The sequence below is a fragment of the Emys orbicularis genome, chromosome 8 (assembly GCF_028017835.1).
Source record: "Emys orbicularis isolate rEmyOrb1 chromosome 8, rEmyOrb1.hap1, whole genome shotgun sequence".
Classification (NCBI taxonomy): Eukaryota; Metazoa; Chordata; order Testudines; family Emydidae; genus Emys; species Emys orbicularis.
The window spans coordinates 1,872,725-1,893,655 of record NC_088690.1 but is presented as its reverse complement, the minus strand read 5'-3'; the positions used below and the strand labels follow the sequence as shown (position 1 = coordinate 1,893,655).

Below are 20,931 nucleotides of genomic sequence, written 5' to 3'. Positions count from 1 at the left end.
GTCTGTCACTCGATGAAGGTCCAGGTCAGTGGAGGAACACTAAGGATGGTCTCTGCCTGCAGCTCCAGGATGGGAGGCAGGGAGGGTGCACAAGCAGCACAGGCTAGGCACCTGCAAGAACAAAGAGCAGGGAGGAATGTGGCTGAGAAGCAACAGGAACCTCAGAGATGGATGTGGAAAGAGCCAGACAGACAAAAAGGTCAGGAGACTCCCTGGAGGCTTTTGAGAGAACTGGATGGGCTGTGGCTCCTCTCACCGCTGAGCGACACAGACAGGAGTGGGTGGCGCTGCGCGCATCCAGGAAGGAGAAGAAACAAGCGGGGCAGAGCCAGGGTGGACCAGCACCGTGTGCCCGCTGCTCGTGGTGACTCTGCCCGCTCAGAGTGCAGCAAGGAGGCTGGGGATGCAGTGAAGGAGGAGCAGTTACAAGAAGAAACACGGTTTGGCCCCAGGATACTGTCGGATACCCCCATTCAAACACACCTTGTCCCCTCCCAAGGCCAATGGAGTCCGATCTAGGGAACCTCAGGTCTCTCCTATGCTGCCAAAGCTAGACACAGGGAGAAACGCAGTGGGGAGTCACACCTAACAAGCAGGTAGATGTTCCCGCAGGTGAGACAGATGCACAGGGATGGCTGGCTGGTGTCCCACAGAACAAATGATGGGGGAGAGGGACACATTGGTTATGTCTACGCTGCAAACAAACACCCATGGCTGGCCCATGCCAGCTGACTCAGAGTTGGGGGGGCTCAGGCTAAGGGGCTGTTTAATTGCCATGTAGACGTTCGGGCTTAGACTGGAGCCTGGGCTCTAGGACCCTATGAGGTGGGAGGGGTCCAGACAAGCCTGAATGTTTCTTGGTAGTCCATCGAATCCGATGATGACAAATCTGTGAAGATCATCAGTTGTTGGTCTCATGGTGTGCCCTTTGGTGACTGTACAAGCCAATTCTAGAGGTGCACATTTTGCTGCAGATGGTGCATGGGAAGTTTGCGGTCAGTGGATTGTGTGCTGCTGATGCTCTGTGATGTCATTCGTGTGCCTCTTGTAGACGCCGGCAGCGGTCTTCCTCAAAGGCGATGCAGGTATTTCTGACTGTTGCACACCACTGTGTTCTGTCGCTGGCGGCGTCCTCAAGGTCCCTAGGTTTGATACTGCTGTACTGCAGATTGGCTTTGATGGTGTCCTTGTAATGTTTCCGTGGACGACCTATATGCCGGATGCCCTGGGAGAGCTCACCATACAGAAGCTGGCGGGGGATTCTGTTGGCATCCATGCTGCTGACATGACCGGTCCAACGTAGCTGTGACTTCATGATCATCATTTCGATCCTTGTCATCTGGGCTCTCTCGAGGACCTCGAGATTGGGCACTTTGTCTTGCCAGCGGATCTTCATGATGTTGCGGAGGCAGCGCATGTGAAATGCTTCGAGCTGCTTGATGTGACGCCTATATAGTGTCCATGTTTCGCACCCATATAAAAGAGATGAAAGAACAACAGCTCTGTACACAAGCAGTTTAGTTGACATCCGGATGTTGTGGTGATTTAAAACTTTGACACGCAGACAGCCAAGTGCCTGGCTTGCTTTGGATATTCGTGCATTGATCTCATTATCCAGTGATCCATCACTGGATATGACACTACCCAGATATTTAAAGTTCTCCACTACTTTCAGCTGAGTGCCGTCGATGGAGATACTCGGGACAGAAGCATTTGATCCAAGTGCAGGTTGATGGAGAACTTCTGTCTTTCCGAGGCTGATAGTTAGTCCGAAAAGTTGCGAGGCCTCAGCAAACTTGTTGACAATGTGCTGAAGATCATTTTCAGTGTGAGCCATGAGGGCACAGTCGTCAGCAAAGAGTGCCTCAAGAAGGAGTTTCTGCACTGTCTTAGTCTTTGCATTCAGGCGACGGAGGTCAAAAAGTGAACCATCGTGCCGTTATTTCAAGTATATACCTCGGTCCAGATCTTTCACTGCATGGTTAAGGACACATGCAAAGAACAGGTTAAATAGGACAGGAGCGAGAACACATCCTTGTTTCACGCCGTTGGTGATGTTAAAGGGGGCTGATGTGGCTCCATCAGACAATACTTCACCTGTCATGAAAAAGGCGTATAATCTGGACAAATTTTCTTGGGCAGCCAAGTCGTGTTAGAATGGTCCAAAGGGCTTCCCTGTTGACGGTATCAAACGCCTTTGTCAGATCTACACCACAATTAAACATCCCCTTAGCCCAAGCCTGCTGGCACAGGCCAGCCGCAGGTGCCTAATTGCAGCGTAGGCATACCCCGAAGGAGCAGACATCCACTAGCCTGCTCTAGTTCTACAAGACTTAGGGACCAGGGCAGCAGGGAGGGGGCTGTGAATCCCAGGCAGGAAGCTGATGGATCTCAGTGCCCTCGGGCCACAAGAGCGACCAGCATGATAAAAGAACCAGGAGGGAGGAGGGGGGGGGGCAGGACAGCAGCTTAAAGTGAGCAGAGGAAACTGGCTGCTGGATTGAGACAAACGGTAATGCACCGAGGCTACCGTCAACGGTCCACAGACCTACAGCCTACGGAGAGAGCACCTGTTACTCTGGACAGACAGGAGCAACGGTGTCAGCAGCAGCAGCAGCTCAGACCCAACACCCGCCATCACCAAGGAGGAGCACTCAGGCCCAGGTTCATGCATCCTAGCAGGCCAGACAGATGGAAACAGCAGGTGGAGAGAAGGGGAGTGGAGTCCCACCATCCAGCCCCAATGTTCGGACCTGCCACCTTGGCACGTCCTGATGGGATGGATCCTTTGCTACTGTCACCGTGGTCAAATCACCGCCTCAGCACTTCAGCTCCCTTATCCACAGAGCAGGGATAACACTGACCTACCTCCCCACGATGCACAGCTCAAACAGAATGATGTTTATCTGCTGACTGACGGCATGAGGTGCTGTATTAGCAGCACTAACACCTCCCCATTTTATATTTACTGCTGTCGCATCAGGACCAGCCCCCACAGCCCCCCACCGTTCATTATCACACCTTACTGACTGTGCGCTCAGCACTGTGTAAAGACCTAAAGACAATCCCTCTCCTGAGTAGCTGCCAGCTCAGAACAATGTCTCAGAGCAAGGCCTCATGCCTCACGTTGCCCCTCTGGTGGTATCCCCTCCCCCTGGAGATCTGTGCTGCGCAGTGCCTGGCACCGAGTCTGTGCTGATGACACGTCCCATCTCTGCTTTCCTGCCGCGGCAGCCCCAGAACGATGCACGCTGAACTGGACAGTCAGGTTTGCGCTCGTTCCATAGTGTTCAGTGCAAGGTGCTTTACACATTCGTAAGTGATAACATACACTCAGTGTGCCCAGAGCCTGGGTATCCTCATCCCTGCACACCATGGGAAAGGGGAATTAGAGTCCCTGCCTGCTCCAGGGGGGACAGATCAGAGTGCAGAGTCCAGCGGACCGAGTATGAGGCTGGGAACCAGGGACTCCTGCGTTCTAGTCCCAGCCTTGAGGCCAATTCCCACGTGCCGTTGGGCAGTCACTTGGCTCCCTGTGACCTTGGTTTCCCATCTGTGAGGTGGGGAGAACACAGAACTCCATCACGGGCTGGGGGAGGACTGGTTTATGAAGTGCTGTGAAGGCCAGTAGTGGGTGCTAGAAACCCCCTCCAGGTACCCGTGTCCTTGGCAAGGCTCTCCTTGTGGCTCCCCAGTCTGTCAATCCAACACCTCTCACCAGCCCCAAATTCACGTCCAGGGTAAGGGCTGGAGGAGTCAGTCCAGGAGAAGCTATCATAAGTCACAGGATGCTAGCTGGTATCCAGGGCTCCCCCTCCCCAACAGTGCCTGATGCGGTTTCTGGGGACAGGCAGGATGGAAGGACGGCACACAGGGTCAGCAAGTCAGCTGGGGCCCTGGGAAAGAGGGCGATGGTCTGGGGCAATTAACAGAACTGAACATGGCAGCAGCTTCTCTGGTTTTTCATATCACGCCCATCACCACAGTGTCTGAGCTCGCCTGGAATAGATTGTTTGTGCCCATTCTCATTTAGTGCTGGTAAAGGAGACTACAGCTCCCAGGAAGCAATGCTCCATCACGACCCAAACAATCAGGCTACAATGCATGCTGGGACCTTTAGTCTCCAGAAGCAGCACCTGTATCTTAGAGGCCCCTGTGAACCTTGGCCTAGACTTCAGCAACCTCTGCCCTAGAATCAGCGTATGCACCAACGCTGGGAATCCTGGCAGTTATTCAGACTCCTGGGGAAGAGCCGTAGCTTGACGCACAGCAGCACCTAGCTCACCCAGATCCCTAATTCAGCCCTTCTCCTCCCAGGGAAAATGGGGAGAGGTGCTAAGCAATGAAGCGGGAACGTGACCGATGAGACCCATGTACTCTCCATTTTGTGGGCATCAGTGTCACGGCCTGGAGGATGGCTGCTGCTCAGATACGGCCTAATTAGGGGCTCAGGGCACCGGAGCCATGGTCCAAGGGGGCCTCTCCCCTAGCCCTCGCCGTCTCACGGCTCTGCTCTCCAGGGAGAGTCGCAGCCAAGATCAAAGGGGAATTGACACACCTTGGACGTACAAAGAAGCTAGGGACACGGCGAGAGGAGACAAGCCTACATGAAATATGCTCTTTGGCTGCCCAGTGTCTGTAAAGCAGCCGAGCGGAGTCTCCCTGGACTGAGCTGAGCCATCTGTTTCTCAGCCAGGTGTTTCATTCCTCAGACACTGAGACAACAGGAAACCCTATCTGCAGGAGAGAAGAAGGGCAGAGCTGCATAGCATCTACTTCCTGAGGGCTCTTCAGAGAGCTGACAGCTGCTGCCCCTCAGAGACAGCGTCTGTCAAAGCAGGAGTCTGCGGAAGAGCTCATGGGTCAGTGGCAAGGGGCCTCTGCACAGCACCCATGGCGTTCAAGGCCCTGCTCTCCAGTCACTAGGGAGACTAAATGGCTAACCATGTCCCCCTTCTCCAGCCTGAGCCAGCTCAGCGTGCGGGCGTCTGGGCAGCCTGCAGTGGGACGGACAGGAGCAGTAACATGTATGTAGAGAGCTGGCAGCCCTGACCTCCTGGGTCTGTGGGTAAGGCAGGGGAAGAAGTCACCCAGACAGACTAGCACCGCATTGAAACCCTCAAGGCTGGGGCTTCTCTTCCCCTCTCCCAGTCTCCTATGCCCACGTGCGCCATCGCCATCATCCCTCCGTCTGCAGCCCGCTCAGTCCCGAGGCTTCCCCTCCACTCTCATATCCAAGGGGACCAGGCCATCACTGCAGGCAAACAGGCTTAAACGACGCAGCCTGAGCAGGGAATGGGGAATGCCGCTCTTACCTCTGGGCATCCGGTTGGGAAATGGCACTGACGATGGCCTCCACAGCCGTGTCGAAGAGCTCCGGGTCCTGCAGGGAGGCGAAGGCTGCCTGGATCAGGTTCTCGCAGTCCATTAGCGGGATCTCCAGCTGCACCCAGCTGGAGAAACACTTCAGCACCTTCTGCTTGATGAAACCCGGGGAGTCCTGCTGCTGCAGCAGCTGCTCCAGCAAAGGGAAGACAGAGCCGCACTCCTGGGCCAGGACACTGCGCACCTGCCCCTTGCGGTACTGAGGCAGGCGGCTGGTCTGGAACTCCTCAGGTAGTACGGTCAGCAGTTCCAGGAGTGCCAGGCAGCGTGCCCGTCCATCCACATTGGAGTCCTCCGCCTGGAACATGCGTACCATGTCCGCCACAGCACAGGGCCAGGCGTCAGGCATCATGCTGAGTGCCAGCGAGGCCAGCGCCACACAGAGCCGGGTAAGCACTATCTTGGAGCCACTGGCAAAGCGGGTGATCTGGCTGAAGAGTTGCGACTTGAGGCTCTCGTACTGGTCGGCAGGGATGTCGTTCCAGTAGCGGGAGATCTTGATGTGGAGGGCGCTGGCCCCAAAGTACTGGATCTCTGGCACCTTGTCCAGGTTGAGGAGGAGCCAGCTGAAGTGCCATGCCTGGGGCGAGACCTGTGCCTGCATCAGCCATTTCTGAGCCAGGTTCTTGTTCTCAATATTTGGGTCGTAATACAACTGATGGAGTGCCTGGAAGAGAGAGAAGAGCACATTGGAACTGGAGCAGGGCTGGGCCATGGCTCACCCTCAGCCCCATGGCCAGTCAACAGCACAAGGGACAGGCCCCCAAACCAGCTCTCCAAGCACTCGGTCACTAGGTCTCCAAAGACACCACCCCACTTCCCATGTCTTGGATTAGAACAGCTGATTTAAGCAACCTGCTTCACGGGACTGTACCACAGCACAAGGGGGGGAGAGGGGAGAGAAGAGCTGGAGAGAAGTTACCATTCTCCTCGCATCCCCAAATGCTAAGAACGTTTTCTTCTCTTACACGTCTGCGCTCACCGCTGAGCCAGTTTGTTCTCATTCTACCCTTCACTTAGTCTGGACCATGACGCTAACAGGCTCAGCTTCATTTCTGACTCATCACTGTCATCTGCTGCTTGTCAAGAACTAGCATAACACCCCCTCCTCTGTTTGGGCCTCAGAGGTCACCCCCTGCCCCCCAGTCTCAAAAACCTATGGAATTCCCATGGGGCTCTCGAGCCTCGGAGAGGAGGTAAACCCTCCTGACCAAACCTCCCCACTTCCCAGCATGAGATCAGACAGCAGGGCAGCATGGCGGATACGTTACAGTAGCAGGAGGGGGGATACAGGAAGAGGTTGACACAACGAAGGTGTTTTTAAACATTTGTGGAGGGGAGAAAATAGGAGCGAGTTTCTGAGAGACGTACAGGGAGGCTGTTCCAGATGGCAGGAGATGCCCAAGAGAAGGCTCTTGCCCCTCCAGTGGGATGCATGTGCAGACGCAGAAGAGGCTTGTCCTCAACGAAGAGTGAGCGGGGAAAGGGGGGGGGGGGGGGGGGAGAGACTTGTCCTGAGAGGCTGGCTGGCAGAAGCCCATGCAGAGCCTTAAGCCTACAGAGAGCAATTCTGAAATGAAAGAGGTCCCAGCTGGGACCGGAGAGGATGGAGTTTGGGCAAGAAAGCAGGCAGCAGGATTCTGGGAGGCTGTGCATTTCAGTGAGACTGCAGAATCCTGGGAGGGAGAAGGAGGAGGAAGCAAGAGGGATAGCATGAAACCAGGATTGATTGACTAGAACTCAGCTCCCTGCAGTCAAAAAAATCACTTTCTTTGCTGCCACAGTGCCCTTTGCAAGGGAGAAGTTGTACCAGGCTTGCAGGAAAGGAGCTCTCTCCTGTGCCATCCCAAAGTGCATGAGTCAGGCCAGTCCAAGGGGTCCTGCTGAATACCTCTACATCAGGGGATTTAAAAAAATCTCACATCAAACAGTGTGGAGAACCCGGTGAGTACTCTGCTAAGGGACCATCACATCTGTACAGCTCCTGGCACAATGGGACCCAACCTGGTCATGACCTTTAGGTGCTACTGCATTACAAGCACTGAATAATAATTGTCAGCAGAGGCCAAAGATAAGGCTGAACATATAACCCTAACTCTGCCCCTTTGCATGCACCATTATGCATTACATCAGAGTCTGTGATTACTCAATCATACAGTTTCTCAAATAAAATACAAAGGTATCATGCAGTTTTATCTACAAGCTTGTGTGCAGCAATTTGTAGTACAATGAACTCCTGCGTGCATGTCAAACAGTGTCCATTAAAGTCATTTAAGTGACAAGCACGCAGTAAACAATTCTTACACAACATTACACATAAAGTACAACATGGCAGACTACTGGTGAAAATGTGCTGGCACATACAGCCCACCCAACTACGAAGCTAATGCAGCTGCAAGCTCCTTCTCTGAGCTCTGACTAGAAGGTGGCAGTGGATGCTGATTAAAGAGTATGTAGTACACAGTTGCTGACTAGAGCCTGATCCTGCCACTGGCTCTGAGCACGCAGAGCCTGGTGCTTGCATGGACCCCACCAATTTCAGAGGGGGCTGACCAGCCAGAACCAGCTGCAGGATTGCAGTGTAAACTATTAAAATACTGTACCTGTGTTATACAGAGAAGACCTTAGCACGCAGTCTAAATCCACGCCTGGCTAGCGCACTGTGACACTGAGTAAAATGCGAGTGCACAAAACGAAAGCTAGGACAAGAGCTCCCTCCCGCGAGGCGAAGGCAAGACACGCGTCTACGTTATATTGCGGTATTTGGGAAGCAGTGTGCAATCAGGTAACGAGACGTAAGGGGGTAGAGTTAAGGGTGCACTGTTGACTTTGCCATTGGCACTTCCTGACGTTTGAGTGCTTGACCATGTACCCTGCCCATCCTCTCCACATAGCATTACACATCTAGCTATAGCAGCTAGGAGCCTCCTGAGACGCACAGTCCTCACCCAACAATGTGCTACCCGGAGAACCTCACTCCTGTCATGAAACAGACCTTGCATTAAGAAACCAAACAGGAAGGCAGCTAGAGACAAGCCGACGTGTTTGCGCTGGGGCTTGCTGATTTGGGTTCGATGTGGAGTGTTCTGACTGGCTGCGTTTGTGCCTGGAATCTGTCACTGCCTGCAGCATGCCAGCAAGAAATCCAGCAAGCAGATCCACTGGGACAGGCACCTACTGAAATCTGGTCTAATCTGACCCAATTTCTTACACTGGGTGCAGCAGTGCTCTCTCCCTACCCCACCATGTATTACCCAGGGCATGCCAAGCTGGGAGAGCACGCTTCAGGGCTACCTGTGCTCTACAGAACGCTCCCCGAGTGCATGCGTGCCCATGCCCCCAGGGAGCGAAGACAAGGTCACCGCAAAGTTCTCATGCCAGGGCACTTGAGAGGCAAGCGTTGGCACCTGCTGCTGTCTGACCGTCACTCCAGGCTGCTTCAGTCCTGCTGGACCATGGCTTCGGCTCTACAATGAAGTGCTGGTGATAGGAGACAAGCACATTAGTCTGATGCCAGGGAAAGAAAAAGGAATGAAACTCAGTGGGGGGGGAAGAGTGACAGCTCCAGGGAGGGCATTGTGGATTCTGACCCGCCCAGTATGTGTGTGTCTGACACCAGAGCTAGCTTCTCCACAGCTGACCAGGTAACCTTAGACCTTGTAAACAGCCAGGCCTGCCTGGCATGCCCTCAGCCAGAGGAGGAGGTTCCTCCAACACCTCAGAACTCCGCTGGAGTGAAAGTAAGGTAAGCCTGCTGTCAGCGTCTCTGCTCTACAATGCTGTGCATTATGCTGTGGTAAGGTCCTAGCTACCTGCACAGCGTAGCAGCCACCTGGGAACTCCGACAAGCCTCCCACTGTGACAGCTCAGGGCTTTTAATCTGGTTACGTCGGGGGGCAGGGAAGGAGTAACAAGCAAGCCCCAGAAGCCTGAGTGCCAGCTGACGGCTTTAGAGCTTTCATCCTAGTACTAATATTTTAAAAAGGGAGCGTTGGAACCTGCCAGAGACCTGGCATCCCTGGAGCCCTCCCCTCCCTTTCTTCGCCTTCTCTGAGCTTCTGAACAGAGCAAAAAAAATAGCAATTTGTCTCCCTGACAGCACTCTAGGTAAATAAATAAGAGTGGGGCTGCCGGCTCACCAGAGATGGGTGCCCAGACAAGACCGGTCAGTGGAATGGGAGGGCTGATAGGAGAAGTGAGAGATTCTCAGCTCCATGCAGTAGGGTGTAAGGTACGGAGTCAGGCCTGCACCGCACGTACCGGGAACGCACTGTATGTTCTCACACTAGCCTGCTGTCCCCCAGGAGCCTCATGAAAGCAAGATGCCGCATCTCTGGGGGTTTATCTGGCTGAGCAAACAGAGATAATACAGGTGCTGGTGCAACGCCTGTGAAGCAGGAATGGAAGACACCAGGCAGCGAATTCAGGAGCACAGTGCCTGTATGCAGGGCATGGCCCCAGCGACCTAGCACTGGCAGCCCCCACAAAGCAAAGACAGTGGGGGCTGCACCTCTAAAGGAGGGCACTGTTGGCTGGCAGTAGCTATCATGCTGCTATTTCCAGAAGGAATCATTCTTGGGTTGTCTCCTGCAGAAGATGCTCCTTTCCCACTGGCCAAAGGCAGACCCACGCAGCCAGCATCCTATCCCTGCGTCAGCCCTGCCTACTGCCACCAAGCAACGGAAACCATGGCTACACCAAGCAACCAGAGCTCCAGGCCCCCCAGGAAAAGCCAACCACCTTCCCCCCGCCACGACTGGATAGGCTGAACGGAAAGGATCCCTAACGAGAGCAGGCACAAAATGGAAATTCCCAGCTCACTGCTCACCAAGCACAGTCACTGGGGACAAGCCAGCATCATCTTCATAGGACTCCCCATGTACAAGCCCATTCTCTTCCAGACCAAATGGGCAGCCTGCTGCTCCCCACCAGCAGGGGCCCAGCGATCCTGCAGGGTCGTGGGCAGCCAGCCCTGCCTCCCCTGGGTGGAAGGTGGGTGACACAGGCCTTGCCAATGGCCCTGAGTCAATCCTGCAGTAACCACATCATCCCCTCCCTACACAACATACTGGGGGCCTCCAGCCAAGCCAGTGACTCCTCAGGCAGATCATTCCCAACTCAGTGACGGCAGGTTAGGCCTGAAGCCTCAATGGACCATGCTGAGGCGATGGCATTCGGCTTGGTTATTTCTGCGGTGGAGGGGAAGAGGGAGGATATTACAGCAGCAATAGCCCGCCCTATTGCAGCAGCCCAGGGAGGATAGGAAAACACCTGCATGGCATAGGTGCACCAGCAGAGCTGCAAGGGAGCGCAGGACTGGAACAGCAGGGAGGCCGCGGGTCAGGCCCGAGCAGCCTCGGCAGGGGGCTGATGGTGAGGGGAGCTTCCTCAGCATTAGTGCACACTGTGCTTCTTTCCAACAGCATTGTCACTTTCAGGGACAAATTCCGGCAAACATGTCAGAGACAGAATTCCCGCTGGCCTCCCTGACACACAGATTCCCCCACCCCGCAACAAGGGCAGAATGCAGGACAGGATGCAGCTGGCAGTGAAGGTTCCAGGCCAGGCCCTGCCAGGACAGAGCACCAGAGCTGGGAACTGGACAGCCACACTGACATCCCACTTATTCGGCAAAGGAAGGCACTAAGAACTGTGGCAAAGGTTTGTCCTGGGTGGAGTTTAAATAAATCTAATGTTACTATAGAAGGTACTCTGGGAGCAAAGGAACTTGATGCAATTCTGAATGTCCCAGGGACCCTCAAAACGCTTCCCCACAAACACCTGCCATCACCTCTGGCGAGGCCATACGTCCATCCAAGCCATGTCTCTGCTGCTTTGGGAGAAGATACAGCTCCGGAGATGCTGTTCTCAGCAACACACTGGGAAAGAGAAAGCCCATCCAAATCCAGCCCTGTGCCTCAGAAGCCTCTGCAGATCTCTCTATTCTGGCATCAGTAAATGGGCAGTAACATTTTCTGAAGAAAGCAGATGCACCTGTCTTTCTATTCCTCAATCTCCTAATCTGAAGGCAGACACAGCAGCTGTCACAGCACCCATCTCCAGTATCTCTCTGTCTCAAAGGAGGTGATCAAAACCAAATCTGACTATCCACGGAAGAGACTTTGGGTGTCTGCTCCCCAAAGACCCACTGGGAAGGCTGAGTGGAATTCACGCAGCCCTATAAATGTGTCAGAGAGGGCACATCAGCAAAGCATTCCAGCACTGCAAAGGGGGAAAGGCGGAGAAGCAAAGGGCAGGATGCAGAAAGGAGATCAGCCATAGCTCCAGCAGAAAGGGAGCAGGTGCCACTGGGGTTTCCACAGAAGCCAGGATATGGAATCAGCCAGGAAAGTTGTGGGCTTCTTTTTGTTTTCCAAGGTGCGAGGTATATGGGGCAGATAAAATACATCTAAAGCAGGGGAAGAGAGGTTTAGCCTCCTTTCCCTGTCCCCAGCCGCAGTGTTGGGTACTGCAGATCTCAACCCAGCGAGGACCAAAAGGCAAGACAAGAGTCCTACAAGACTCCGCTTTAACAGGGAGGTGTGGCCAGCAGAGGTCAGGTGCCAGCATGCAACAATCCACCTAGACCGGAGAGGAGGCCATACTGCAGTGTAGTGTACGCCTCCCAACTGGAAAGGAGGCTGCTGCCGTTAGGGGCAGCCCTGCAGTGGGCTCTCTGCCTACCATGCACAGCAGCTGCAACGCACAGGCTATGCCTCGGGAAGCAGGCCCCGAGGACTGGCTGGTGTTCTTGGCTTGTTGAGCCCTTCCTGTCACCGAGCCAACTCTTCCACCTGTGCGAGCTCAGCCTTATTCACTGGCAGGTGCGAAGGGAAGGGGAAGCCAGCCCAGGCCCCCTGGGAGCGCACAGCAGCCAGGACTGACACATGTGCGGCCACACCGGCTTGCACTCGTTTAAGTCATTTGGTTTTTAAAGTGATTTAACTTAAACCAGTGCAGCTTCTGCCTGTAAAGCCTGTCTTAAGAAAGCAATGAAGTTCTAGAGCCCAGGAGCTGGGGCTGGGAGACCCTCTGACAACAAGGAAAACCTTCCTGAGCCTCATCAGCCAGAGATGGGGCCTCTCCCCTCCTGCCTGCCAGGAAAGAGCGCAGCACTGAGAGACCAGAGCAGGATTACGGGCTGCACATTTCAATATGGTTCCAAAGAGCTCTCCCAGGCACCTGGGGTGGGGGTAGCACGTGGCACTGTCTTGGGAACCAATAGCATTACCTGCTGCTTAGCTGTTGGCGGTGAGCTTTCAGGATAAATCAATGGCACCAGCAGGATTGTGAAGGGAGACGTGGCCGAGCCCATGACTGCCGTGCCTAGGAAACCCTCACAGCCCCACCTTGCCCACCACTGTTTTCTCTCTCTTTGGCAGTTTCATGCAAGCAAAAGGTGCTGGATTCACACACCATAGAGCCTGTATATCCACAGAGCAAGTGCAGCACAGACCACAAGTGCACCAGCCCCCTATACAGGCAAAAGAAGATTTCCAACTTATCCCTGGGCTCTGCTGAGACACCAGTAAAGTGTTTAAATTGCAGCCATTTGTCTGGATGGAGGCCACCCCACCAAACAGTCAGTGTATAATAACCTTCCACCATTACTCGGGGCTGGCTTAGATCTCGTGGCCTGGAGATGAAAGGTTCCACAATCCATTCCCAATTCCCTCAGGCCATTCATATTCCAAGCACCAGTGTTTGCATTAACCTGACCCAGATGGGAGTCAGAACCTCCCATTTCTAGTCCTGTTGGATGTCATTACTAGAGCTGCCCGAACACTCAAACGGCAGAGAAAACCCAACCCAGTACAAGCGCTGTCTATTCATTAGAATCAACGGACAAAGCTGCTCCCTCAGGAGCCCTCCCAGGAGTCCAGCCCCCAGCAAGAGCCCATTTTTCACTCCGTTCGTCTCGGAAGAGTCCAAAACCCTGCTCTGGAAAAGCAGCGTTGCAGGAGATTTTCCTGCTGTCTCTGCAAAGGGCTTTTGAACCCCAGGGCTTTGCTTACACTGCACTAAGCGATTCCAGCCCCATGTCTCTAGAGCTGCCTTTAATTCTTATTGATGCCCGACCTGGGCAGTGACTCTGCCCCCGAAACCCCACCCCCACCAACAGGGCCACCCCCCCCAAATTGTCAAGCCCCTCCCCCAGAACAGCTCACCAGCAGTTCTGAGCCCACCCAGCACAGAGCTGCAGCTACAGGAAAGCACAATATTGAGATTGCCAGGCCTGCCAAGGGAAAGGCTCAGGCAGGCTGGGGGAAGGGAAGCAGCGGATCACATTCACCTACTCCCAGATTGCAGGGAGCCTCATTCCAGAGCAGCAGGGAGAGCTCCATTTCCGCACACAGCACCTCACCCAGCACATGCTGGGCTAATCACCACCCGGAGTGCCACTGACCTTTCAGAAAGCCAACATTTGTTCTATTGTTGGCGCAAACAAAAGAGCCGTCTCTGTCTGTGTGCGCCCTTGGGGGAAATTCAGGAGCAGAATGATCCAGCAGACTAGAACATATGCAGATTAGACTGCAGAGCTCGGCGTTTCTAGAGCACTTTGCAGAGATTCACTAATGCTCACTACCAGCCCCACACCCTTCCCAGGGGCATTGTCCCCACTTTGTAGACCGGTGGACCTGGGACACCCAAGGCACAAAGGATGGCAGTGTCGGAGATGGGATTAGAGTCCTGACCATGGCCACCTACTAAGCAGAGGAGTAAGCCTTCCAGACACAGACCCGGGACAAACGAACAAGGTGCCCACAAGCAAGCGCCCTGGTGAGAAAACCAGTATCTGTTTTTTTCTGGGAAAGGGGAGGATACTGGGATTCCCACTGGCTGTCTCTGGAGCTTGCGACTGGATCCATCTGTTGAAGCAGCCCCTGGAGAGTGCACATCTAATCCATTTTAAGCTCGTCCATTCCAGAGATATGACTGTGAAAGAGAACCTCTCTCTCACTCCCCTCACCCCTCAAACCAAGCACCAGAGCCTTTTGGCTGCTGTAAGGAAAGTTCTCTGCTACTCTGCCTTCACCAGCAGTCATTTGTGTGTTGTCCTCGACTCCATGGTTAACTCAAATGCCTGGCTGGCCTTGATGCTGCTCAGAGCTTTTCCAGGAAGCAGCAGGAGCATGCCCGCTGGATTCTAGATAGCATCAATGCAACTGACCACACCCTGTTTCATTTTACTCTGCCACTGCTTAGGAGAGCCTTGAGCAGTAGCAGAGGCACTGCGGCTGGCTGGCTGCAGGCTCAGGCAGATCTCACCTTATCAGTCACACTCTGAAAGCTCTTCATAATTGTAAGAGCTAGAAACAGGTTGATTTTCTGACAATGAAAGCTTAAGTTCTGCAGACGCTGCTGGTGTAGGACCCTCTCGCTCACCAAAGGCAAGTAGACAAGTGGGGTGCTCAAACCCCAAAAAGAACCAGGTCCGTCCCCCCCCAGCCTTGGGTCCTTGGAACAATGTCCTGAAGAACACCTGTTCACTGGGCCACTCAGCTCCCACTTCCTGTCCATCATTTTCACCATGTTTAATTTGTCTCAGACAGCAACAACAGACAGGTCAGCTTCACCTTCTGGCTCTCTAGCTCCAGACAATGGTTAAGCCAGTGGCTTGCAGGGGCAAATACCAAATATTACCTACTACCTGAATGACTCTGATCAATCTCGCTGTGCTCATGGCTAGTGTAGAAATATAATTGTCACAAACAACTGCAGTATCTCAGGAACAGAGCAGCCACCACATCCAATCAAACCCATGGTCTGGTTACACCACTGTCCTGTCTCCACAAGTGGGCTGGGCCAGATGCTTCAGCAGAAGGCACAAGAAACTACCTACTGGGCAAGTAGGGAATGACCTGATTGCTTGGCACCTCCCACAACACATACACACTTCCCATCAGTAAAGTTGTATTTATGGATGCTCTATTATCCATATGCACGTCCAATAGTTTTTCTTAATCCTACTAAGCTCCTGATCGTAACGTTCCCTTGTAGCAATGAGTTCCACAAGTTAATTACATAAACTATTTCTTTTGCTCAATTTTCCATTTGTCATCTTTCAGTGGAATTGGCTGGCCCTTGTTCTCATGACAGATGGTAGGGAGTACCCTCCCCACCATCTCTAGTTCAGTCATCACTACTTATACCCTCTACCACACCCCCTCTAGAACTGCTCTCTTTGTATGGAAGCTTTTCCTTGCCTGTAATCATTATTTTGCCTTAGAGCAGGTTGTAAGATTCCCCTCTTTTGTATCTGTCCAGTGCTTGACACAATGCTTGACACTGCCCCCCCACAGTTGGGGGTCTCCAGGCTCTAGTGTGATCCACAGTAATTTAGCACATGGTGTCCCCAACCCTTCGGGAGGACATGTGCAGCCAGAACCCTCTTTTCACTGACATTGTAGAACATTCTTACCAATATTTCTATTCTGTTGAAAAGCCTTTTAAAAAACATAACTGTGCCTAAAACGAATTGCCAGTGCCCTTTTGTTTCTAAAGCAGAAGAGAGATCATTAATTATTCTTTATATTACCATAGCATCCAGGAGCCCGAATAATGGACCAGGAGCCCACAGTGCTAGGCACTGTACAAACACAGATTCTACCTGGGTTCTACTCCCAGCTCTGGCGCTGTATAACCTGAGGTCGGCCACATCACCGTCTCTCTCTCTCTTTATACAGGGTTTACCTTCTCTGCAGAGACTGACGATTAATTCACGTTTGTAAAGTGCTTTAACATCCTCAGATGAAGTGTCCTGTAGAAGTGAGGACTATGTTACTACAGAAGGAATCTGGGGGTCATGGTGCACCACTGAGTCAACAGTGTAACCTGGTTGCAAAAATAGCAAACATCATGCTGGGATGCATTAGGCAGCAGTGTTGTAAGCCAGACAAAAGTAGTAATTTTTCCGCTCTACTCTGCGCTGATTAGGCCTCAGCTGGAGTATAGTGTCCAGTTCTGGGCGCCACATTTCAGGAAAGATGGTGACAAATTGGAGAAAGTCCAAAGAAGAGCAACAAAAATGATTAAAGGTCTAGAAAACATGACCTATGAGGAAAGATTGAAAAAACCTGGACTTGTTTAGTCTGGAGAAAAGACGACTGGGGAGCCGGGGGGACGGGACGACGACGACATGATAACAGTTTCAAGTACATAAAAGGTTGTTACAAGGAAGAAGGGGAAAAATTGTTCTCCTTAACCTCTGATGATAGGACAAGGAACAATGGGCTTAAATTGCAGCAAGGGAGGTTTAGGTTGGACATAAGGAAAAACTTCCTGTCAGGGTGGTTAAGCACTGAAATAAATTGCCTAGGGAGGTTGTGGAATCTCCATCATTGGGGATTTTTAAGAGCAGGTTGGACAAACACCTGTCAGGGATGGTCTAGATAATACTCAGTCCTGCCATGAGTGCAGGGGACTGGACTAGATGACCTCTCGAGGTCTCTTCCAGGCCTACAATTCTATGATTATACAGTACACACAAGTCTGCTCATCTGACCCCTCTGTGGGCACGGGAGTGGCAGGCTACTAAAGTTGTTTTCTTGATAGCCCACTGGGCTGCTGCATAACGAACAGAGCATTACCGCACCCAAATACTATCAACAGGCATGATAGAAGTGTATATTATAGTTAACCACCATCTCTAGAATGGCATGAATCCAGTGACAAGGGAGCAGGGTTTGCAGCACATGGATCACCCAGTTAGCCACAAAACCTATTCTAAACAAAAAAAAAAAAAAAAAATGGGATGACCGGGTGGGAACTGCTATTGCAGAAGGCGGTGAAAGTAACTAGTCCGTGGCCCCTTGGCCTATTTGCAGGAAATGCTGGGAGCCTCCCTGGGAGGATTGTCAGTCAAAATACACACCAATGTCATGAGCAAGTGGGCACTGCTGCTCCATGGGGCAGAAGAGAAGAGGAGCATTCTGCTCAGAGAGCTCCTGGGGTGCGGGGAGAGGAGTGGTGCTCGCGCCAGTGGCTAGAGCAGAGGACTGGGAGGGGGTTGTTTTGTTGAGTTTGGGGTTTGAAGAGAGAAATTAAAAGTTTAAATAACTTGAATCCCTCAGCAAAACACTACACCCAAATTCTACCCCTAGCTTTACCACTGACCTCGGGCATGTTACTTGACTGCTCTAGGACTGGATCTCCTCCTCTGTGAAATGAGGAGAATGCTCCTGACCTACTTCACAGGTTGCGCTATGAGGTTTTCTCAAATCCTCCCACCACAGCAGCTCCCCAGGGCAGATCAGCCGCATGTCAACCAACCCTGCTCAGAAGACGGTGACATCTTTAGAAGACACCTGACCAGTGTCTGCATTTCAGTTTCCATCACTGTGATTACAATTAGTGCGGCACCAGCAGGGAATTCTGGGCACCAATTTCCCTAGCAGAGACAAGGCCTTAGGGGACCTCAGAGCTGTGCACTGGAAGGATGGAGATGCTGAATCTTTCACCGAGAGGGCCTTTCTCCAGAACGTTATGATGACAACACCCCCGTCCCCCTGCTGCTGAAGGCTGGCTCCTGTAGTGTCATTTCACTGGCATGCCAGACAGCATCTGAATGTCTAATGTACAAAACAAGCAGGGGAAGAAACACGCCTTCCAGCCCTTTATGTCCATCAGCAAGGAAGGGCACAAGCCCACATTCTTTGTCCCCTTTGCAGGTCACCTTTAAGGGCTGTCTCCAAAGAGGGCCCTGGGGTCACAGCCCGAGAGGAAGGCTAACGGGGAATGGCAAAGTGAGGCAAACAGGCAGGAGCAAACCACCGTGGCTGGGTAAAACCCGCTGGCCTGCATCAGCTCTCGTCACTGACCCCAACAGCAGCACACCCCCTTGGTGGAGGCAAAAACCAAAGAAAAACCCAATCTGGCTGCTCCACAGGGATGCCAGCTGTCATGGCGAGGCTCCTCCACGCCTCCATGGGGAGCAGTCACCTCCATGGGGAGCAGAATCCCCAAGCCACCCAGCTCAGCCACAAGCAGCGACAGCTCGGCAAGGCACAGGCAGGCTGTGGACCGGCCCTGGCACCCAGGCCAGCGCCCACCTGCCAATGGGGTGGGGTGATGCCCCAGGGCAGGGGGGCCCAGCCGGGATGCCCAGAGCAGTCACAGTGCTGGGGCATGGTGATGCTCTGGGGCGGGGGGCCAGGGCAGTTGCAGCGCTGGGGGAGTATGGGGAATGATGGCCAGGGTGCCCTGCTGGGGGGGGAGGGGCAGTCACAGCACAGGGGGGAGAGGCGGCAGGGGGGGTGATGTGCGGGGATGGGGGGGCCTAGCTGGGGTGCCAGGGCAGATCTAGCCCAGGGCAGTCACAGCACTGGGGGTGGGGGTGAGGCGGGGGGGGGCAGCTGGGTGCCTGAGGCAAATGCAGCACTGGGGGGAGGCAGGGAGGGCAGCCAGGTGACCAGGGCAGAGCCAGCCCAGCCAGACACAGTGCTGGGGGGGGGGGGGGGGCATACCTGGGGGGAGGGTAGCCGAATGCCCAGGGCAAACACAGCACGGGGGGGGGGGGAAGAAACAGGGCGATACCCAGGGCAGACACAGCGTGGGGGGGGGGCAGGGAAGAGGTTCGGGGGGGGACAGGGCGATACCCGGGGCAGACATAGCGGGGGGAGGGGGGCAGGGAAGAGGTTCGGGGGGGGGACAGGGCGATACCCGGGGGGGCGATACCCGGGGCAGACACAGCGGGGGGGGGGGACAGGGCGATACCCGGGGCGGACACAGCGCGGGGGGGGGGGGGGGGAACAGGGCGATACCTGGGGCAGACACAGCGCGGGGGGGGGGGGGCAGCCCCTCTCACCTGCTCCACGTTCTCCACCGTGAAGTCCAGGCTCTGCGGCGGCGCCGGCCCCCTTCGCTCCATCACTGCGGGGGGGGGGGGGGGGGGGGGGCTCGCGCTGCCTGCGCCTCAGCGGCCCCGGCCCGGCGCGGGGGGGCCCGGCGGGGGCGGCAGCGCCATGGCTGCGGGCGCGAGGCGGGTCGGGGCGGGGGCTGCCCCCGCGGGGGGGCGGGGGGGGGTCGGTCTGTCCGCGCCCTGCCCCACGCCGCTCCCTCAGGCCGTCCCTCCCGGCTCGGGCTGGCGCGCGGGGGGGCGGGGCGTGCGAGGGGGCGGGGCGCTGGGGCACGGCGGGGGGGAGGGTCCGAGGCCTGCGGGCGCCGCGCTCGCGCCCCGCCGTTGCTCCCCTGGCTGCCTGACAGCGGGGCCGGGCGCCGGGCGGGGGCCTCGCCGGGCGGGGTCTGCCCGCCGCGCTGCCTGACCGGACCGGACCGGACCGCCGCCCTGCCGCTCCGCCGCGCTGGCTGCCGCAGGCCCGGCCCCGCCCTTCGCTCTTGCCGCCACCAGTCCCCGGCCCGGCACCTCTCCCCGCAGGCGCAGCCCGGCCGACCGCAATCAGGACCCCCCAGGCGCGATGCACCCTGGGAGTTATAGTTCCCTACCGTTCTGGCGCCCCCTGGCGGCTAGACGGGAGCGGCGTGCCGCTGGGCACCGCCCTGGCAGCCTAGCGCCGGGGGTTGGGGGCGTGATACACGGCCAGGGGCGTCACTGGGCGCTGTGCTGGGGGTACATGGGGTGAGGGGTCACTGGGGGGCTGTGCTGGGGGCATATGGGGGTCACTGGGCGCTGTGCTGGGGGTACATGGGATGAGGGGTCACTGGGGGGCTGTGCTGGGGGCATATGGGGGTCACTGGGGGCTGTGCTGGGGGTACATGGAGCAGGGGGGTCACTGGGGGGCTGTGCTGTGGGTACATGGGGCAGGGGGGTCACTGAGGGGGGCTGTGCTGGGGTACATGGGGGTCACTGGGGGCTGTGCTGGGGGTACATGGAGCAGGGGGGTCACTGGGGGCTGTGCTGTGGGTACATGGGGCGGGGGGTCACTGAGGGAGGCTGTGCTGGGGTACATGGGGGTCACTGGGGGCTGTGCTGGGGGTACATGGAGCAGGGGGGTCACTGGGGGCTGTGCTGTGGGTACATGGGGCAGGGGGGTCACTGGGGGGCTGTGCTGGGGGTACATGGGGTGAGGGGTCACTGGGGGGCTGTGCTGGGGGTACATGGGGGTCACTAGGGGGGCTGTGCTGGGGGCACATGGGGTGAGGGGTCACTGGGGGGTTGTGCTGGGGGTACATGGGGGTCACTGGAGGTCTGTGCTGTGGGTACATGGGGCAGGGGGATCACTGGGGGGCTGTGCTGGGGGTACATGGGGGTCACGAGGGCTGTGCTGGGGGTACATGGAGCAGGGGGGTCACTGGGGGGTTGTACTGGGGGTACATGGGGGTCACTGGGGGGCTGTGCTGGGGGTACATGGAGCAGGGGGGTCACGGGGGGGCTGTGCTGGGGGTACATGGGGGTCACTGGGGGCTGTGCTGTGGATACATGGAGCAGGGGGGTCACTGGGGGGCTGTGCTGGGGGTACATGGGGGTCACTGGAGGTCTGTGCTGTGGGTACATGGGGCAGGGGTGTGTGACGTTAGGAGTGTAATATAATATCTCATTGAAAGGTGACAGGGCCAGAAAGAGTTAATTACCTCCCAGACTGACCT

The 20,931-nt window shown here is 55.4% G+C and overlaps 1 protein-coding gene across 1 annotated transcript in view; it reads right to left on the bottom strand.

Moving 5' to 3' along the window:
• IPO13 (importin 13) overlaps nucleotides 1-19,261 on the bottom strand; it is a 60,082-nt gene extending 40,821 nt beyond the window's left edge. The window contains exons 1-2 of the mRNA XM_065409204.1: nucleotides 19,193-19,261; nucleotides 5,316-6,052 (exon numbers count right to left, since the gene is read on the bottom strand). Coding sequence (XP_065265276.1) covers nucleotides 5,316-6,052; nucleotides 19,193-19,255 — 800 coding nt within the window. The 5' untranslated portion in view covers nucleotides 19,256-19,261. The remainder of the gene's footprint in view (nucleotides 1-5,315; nucleotides 6,053-19,192) is intronic.
• Nucleotides 19,262-20,931: the final 1,670 nt, after the last annotated feature.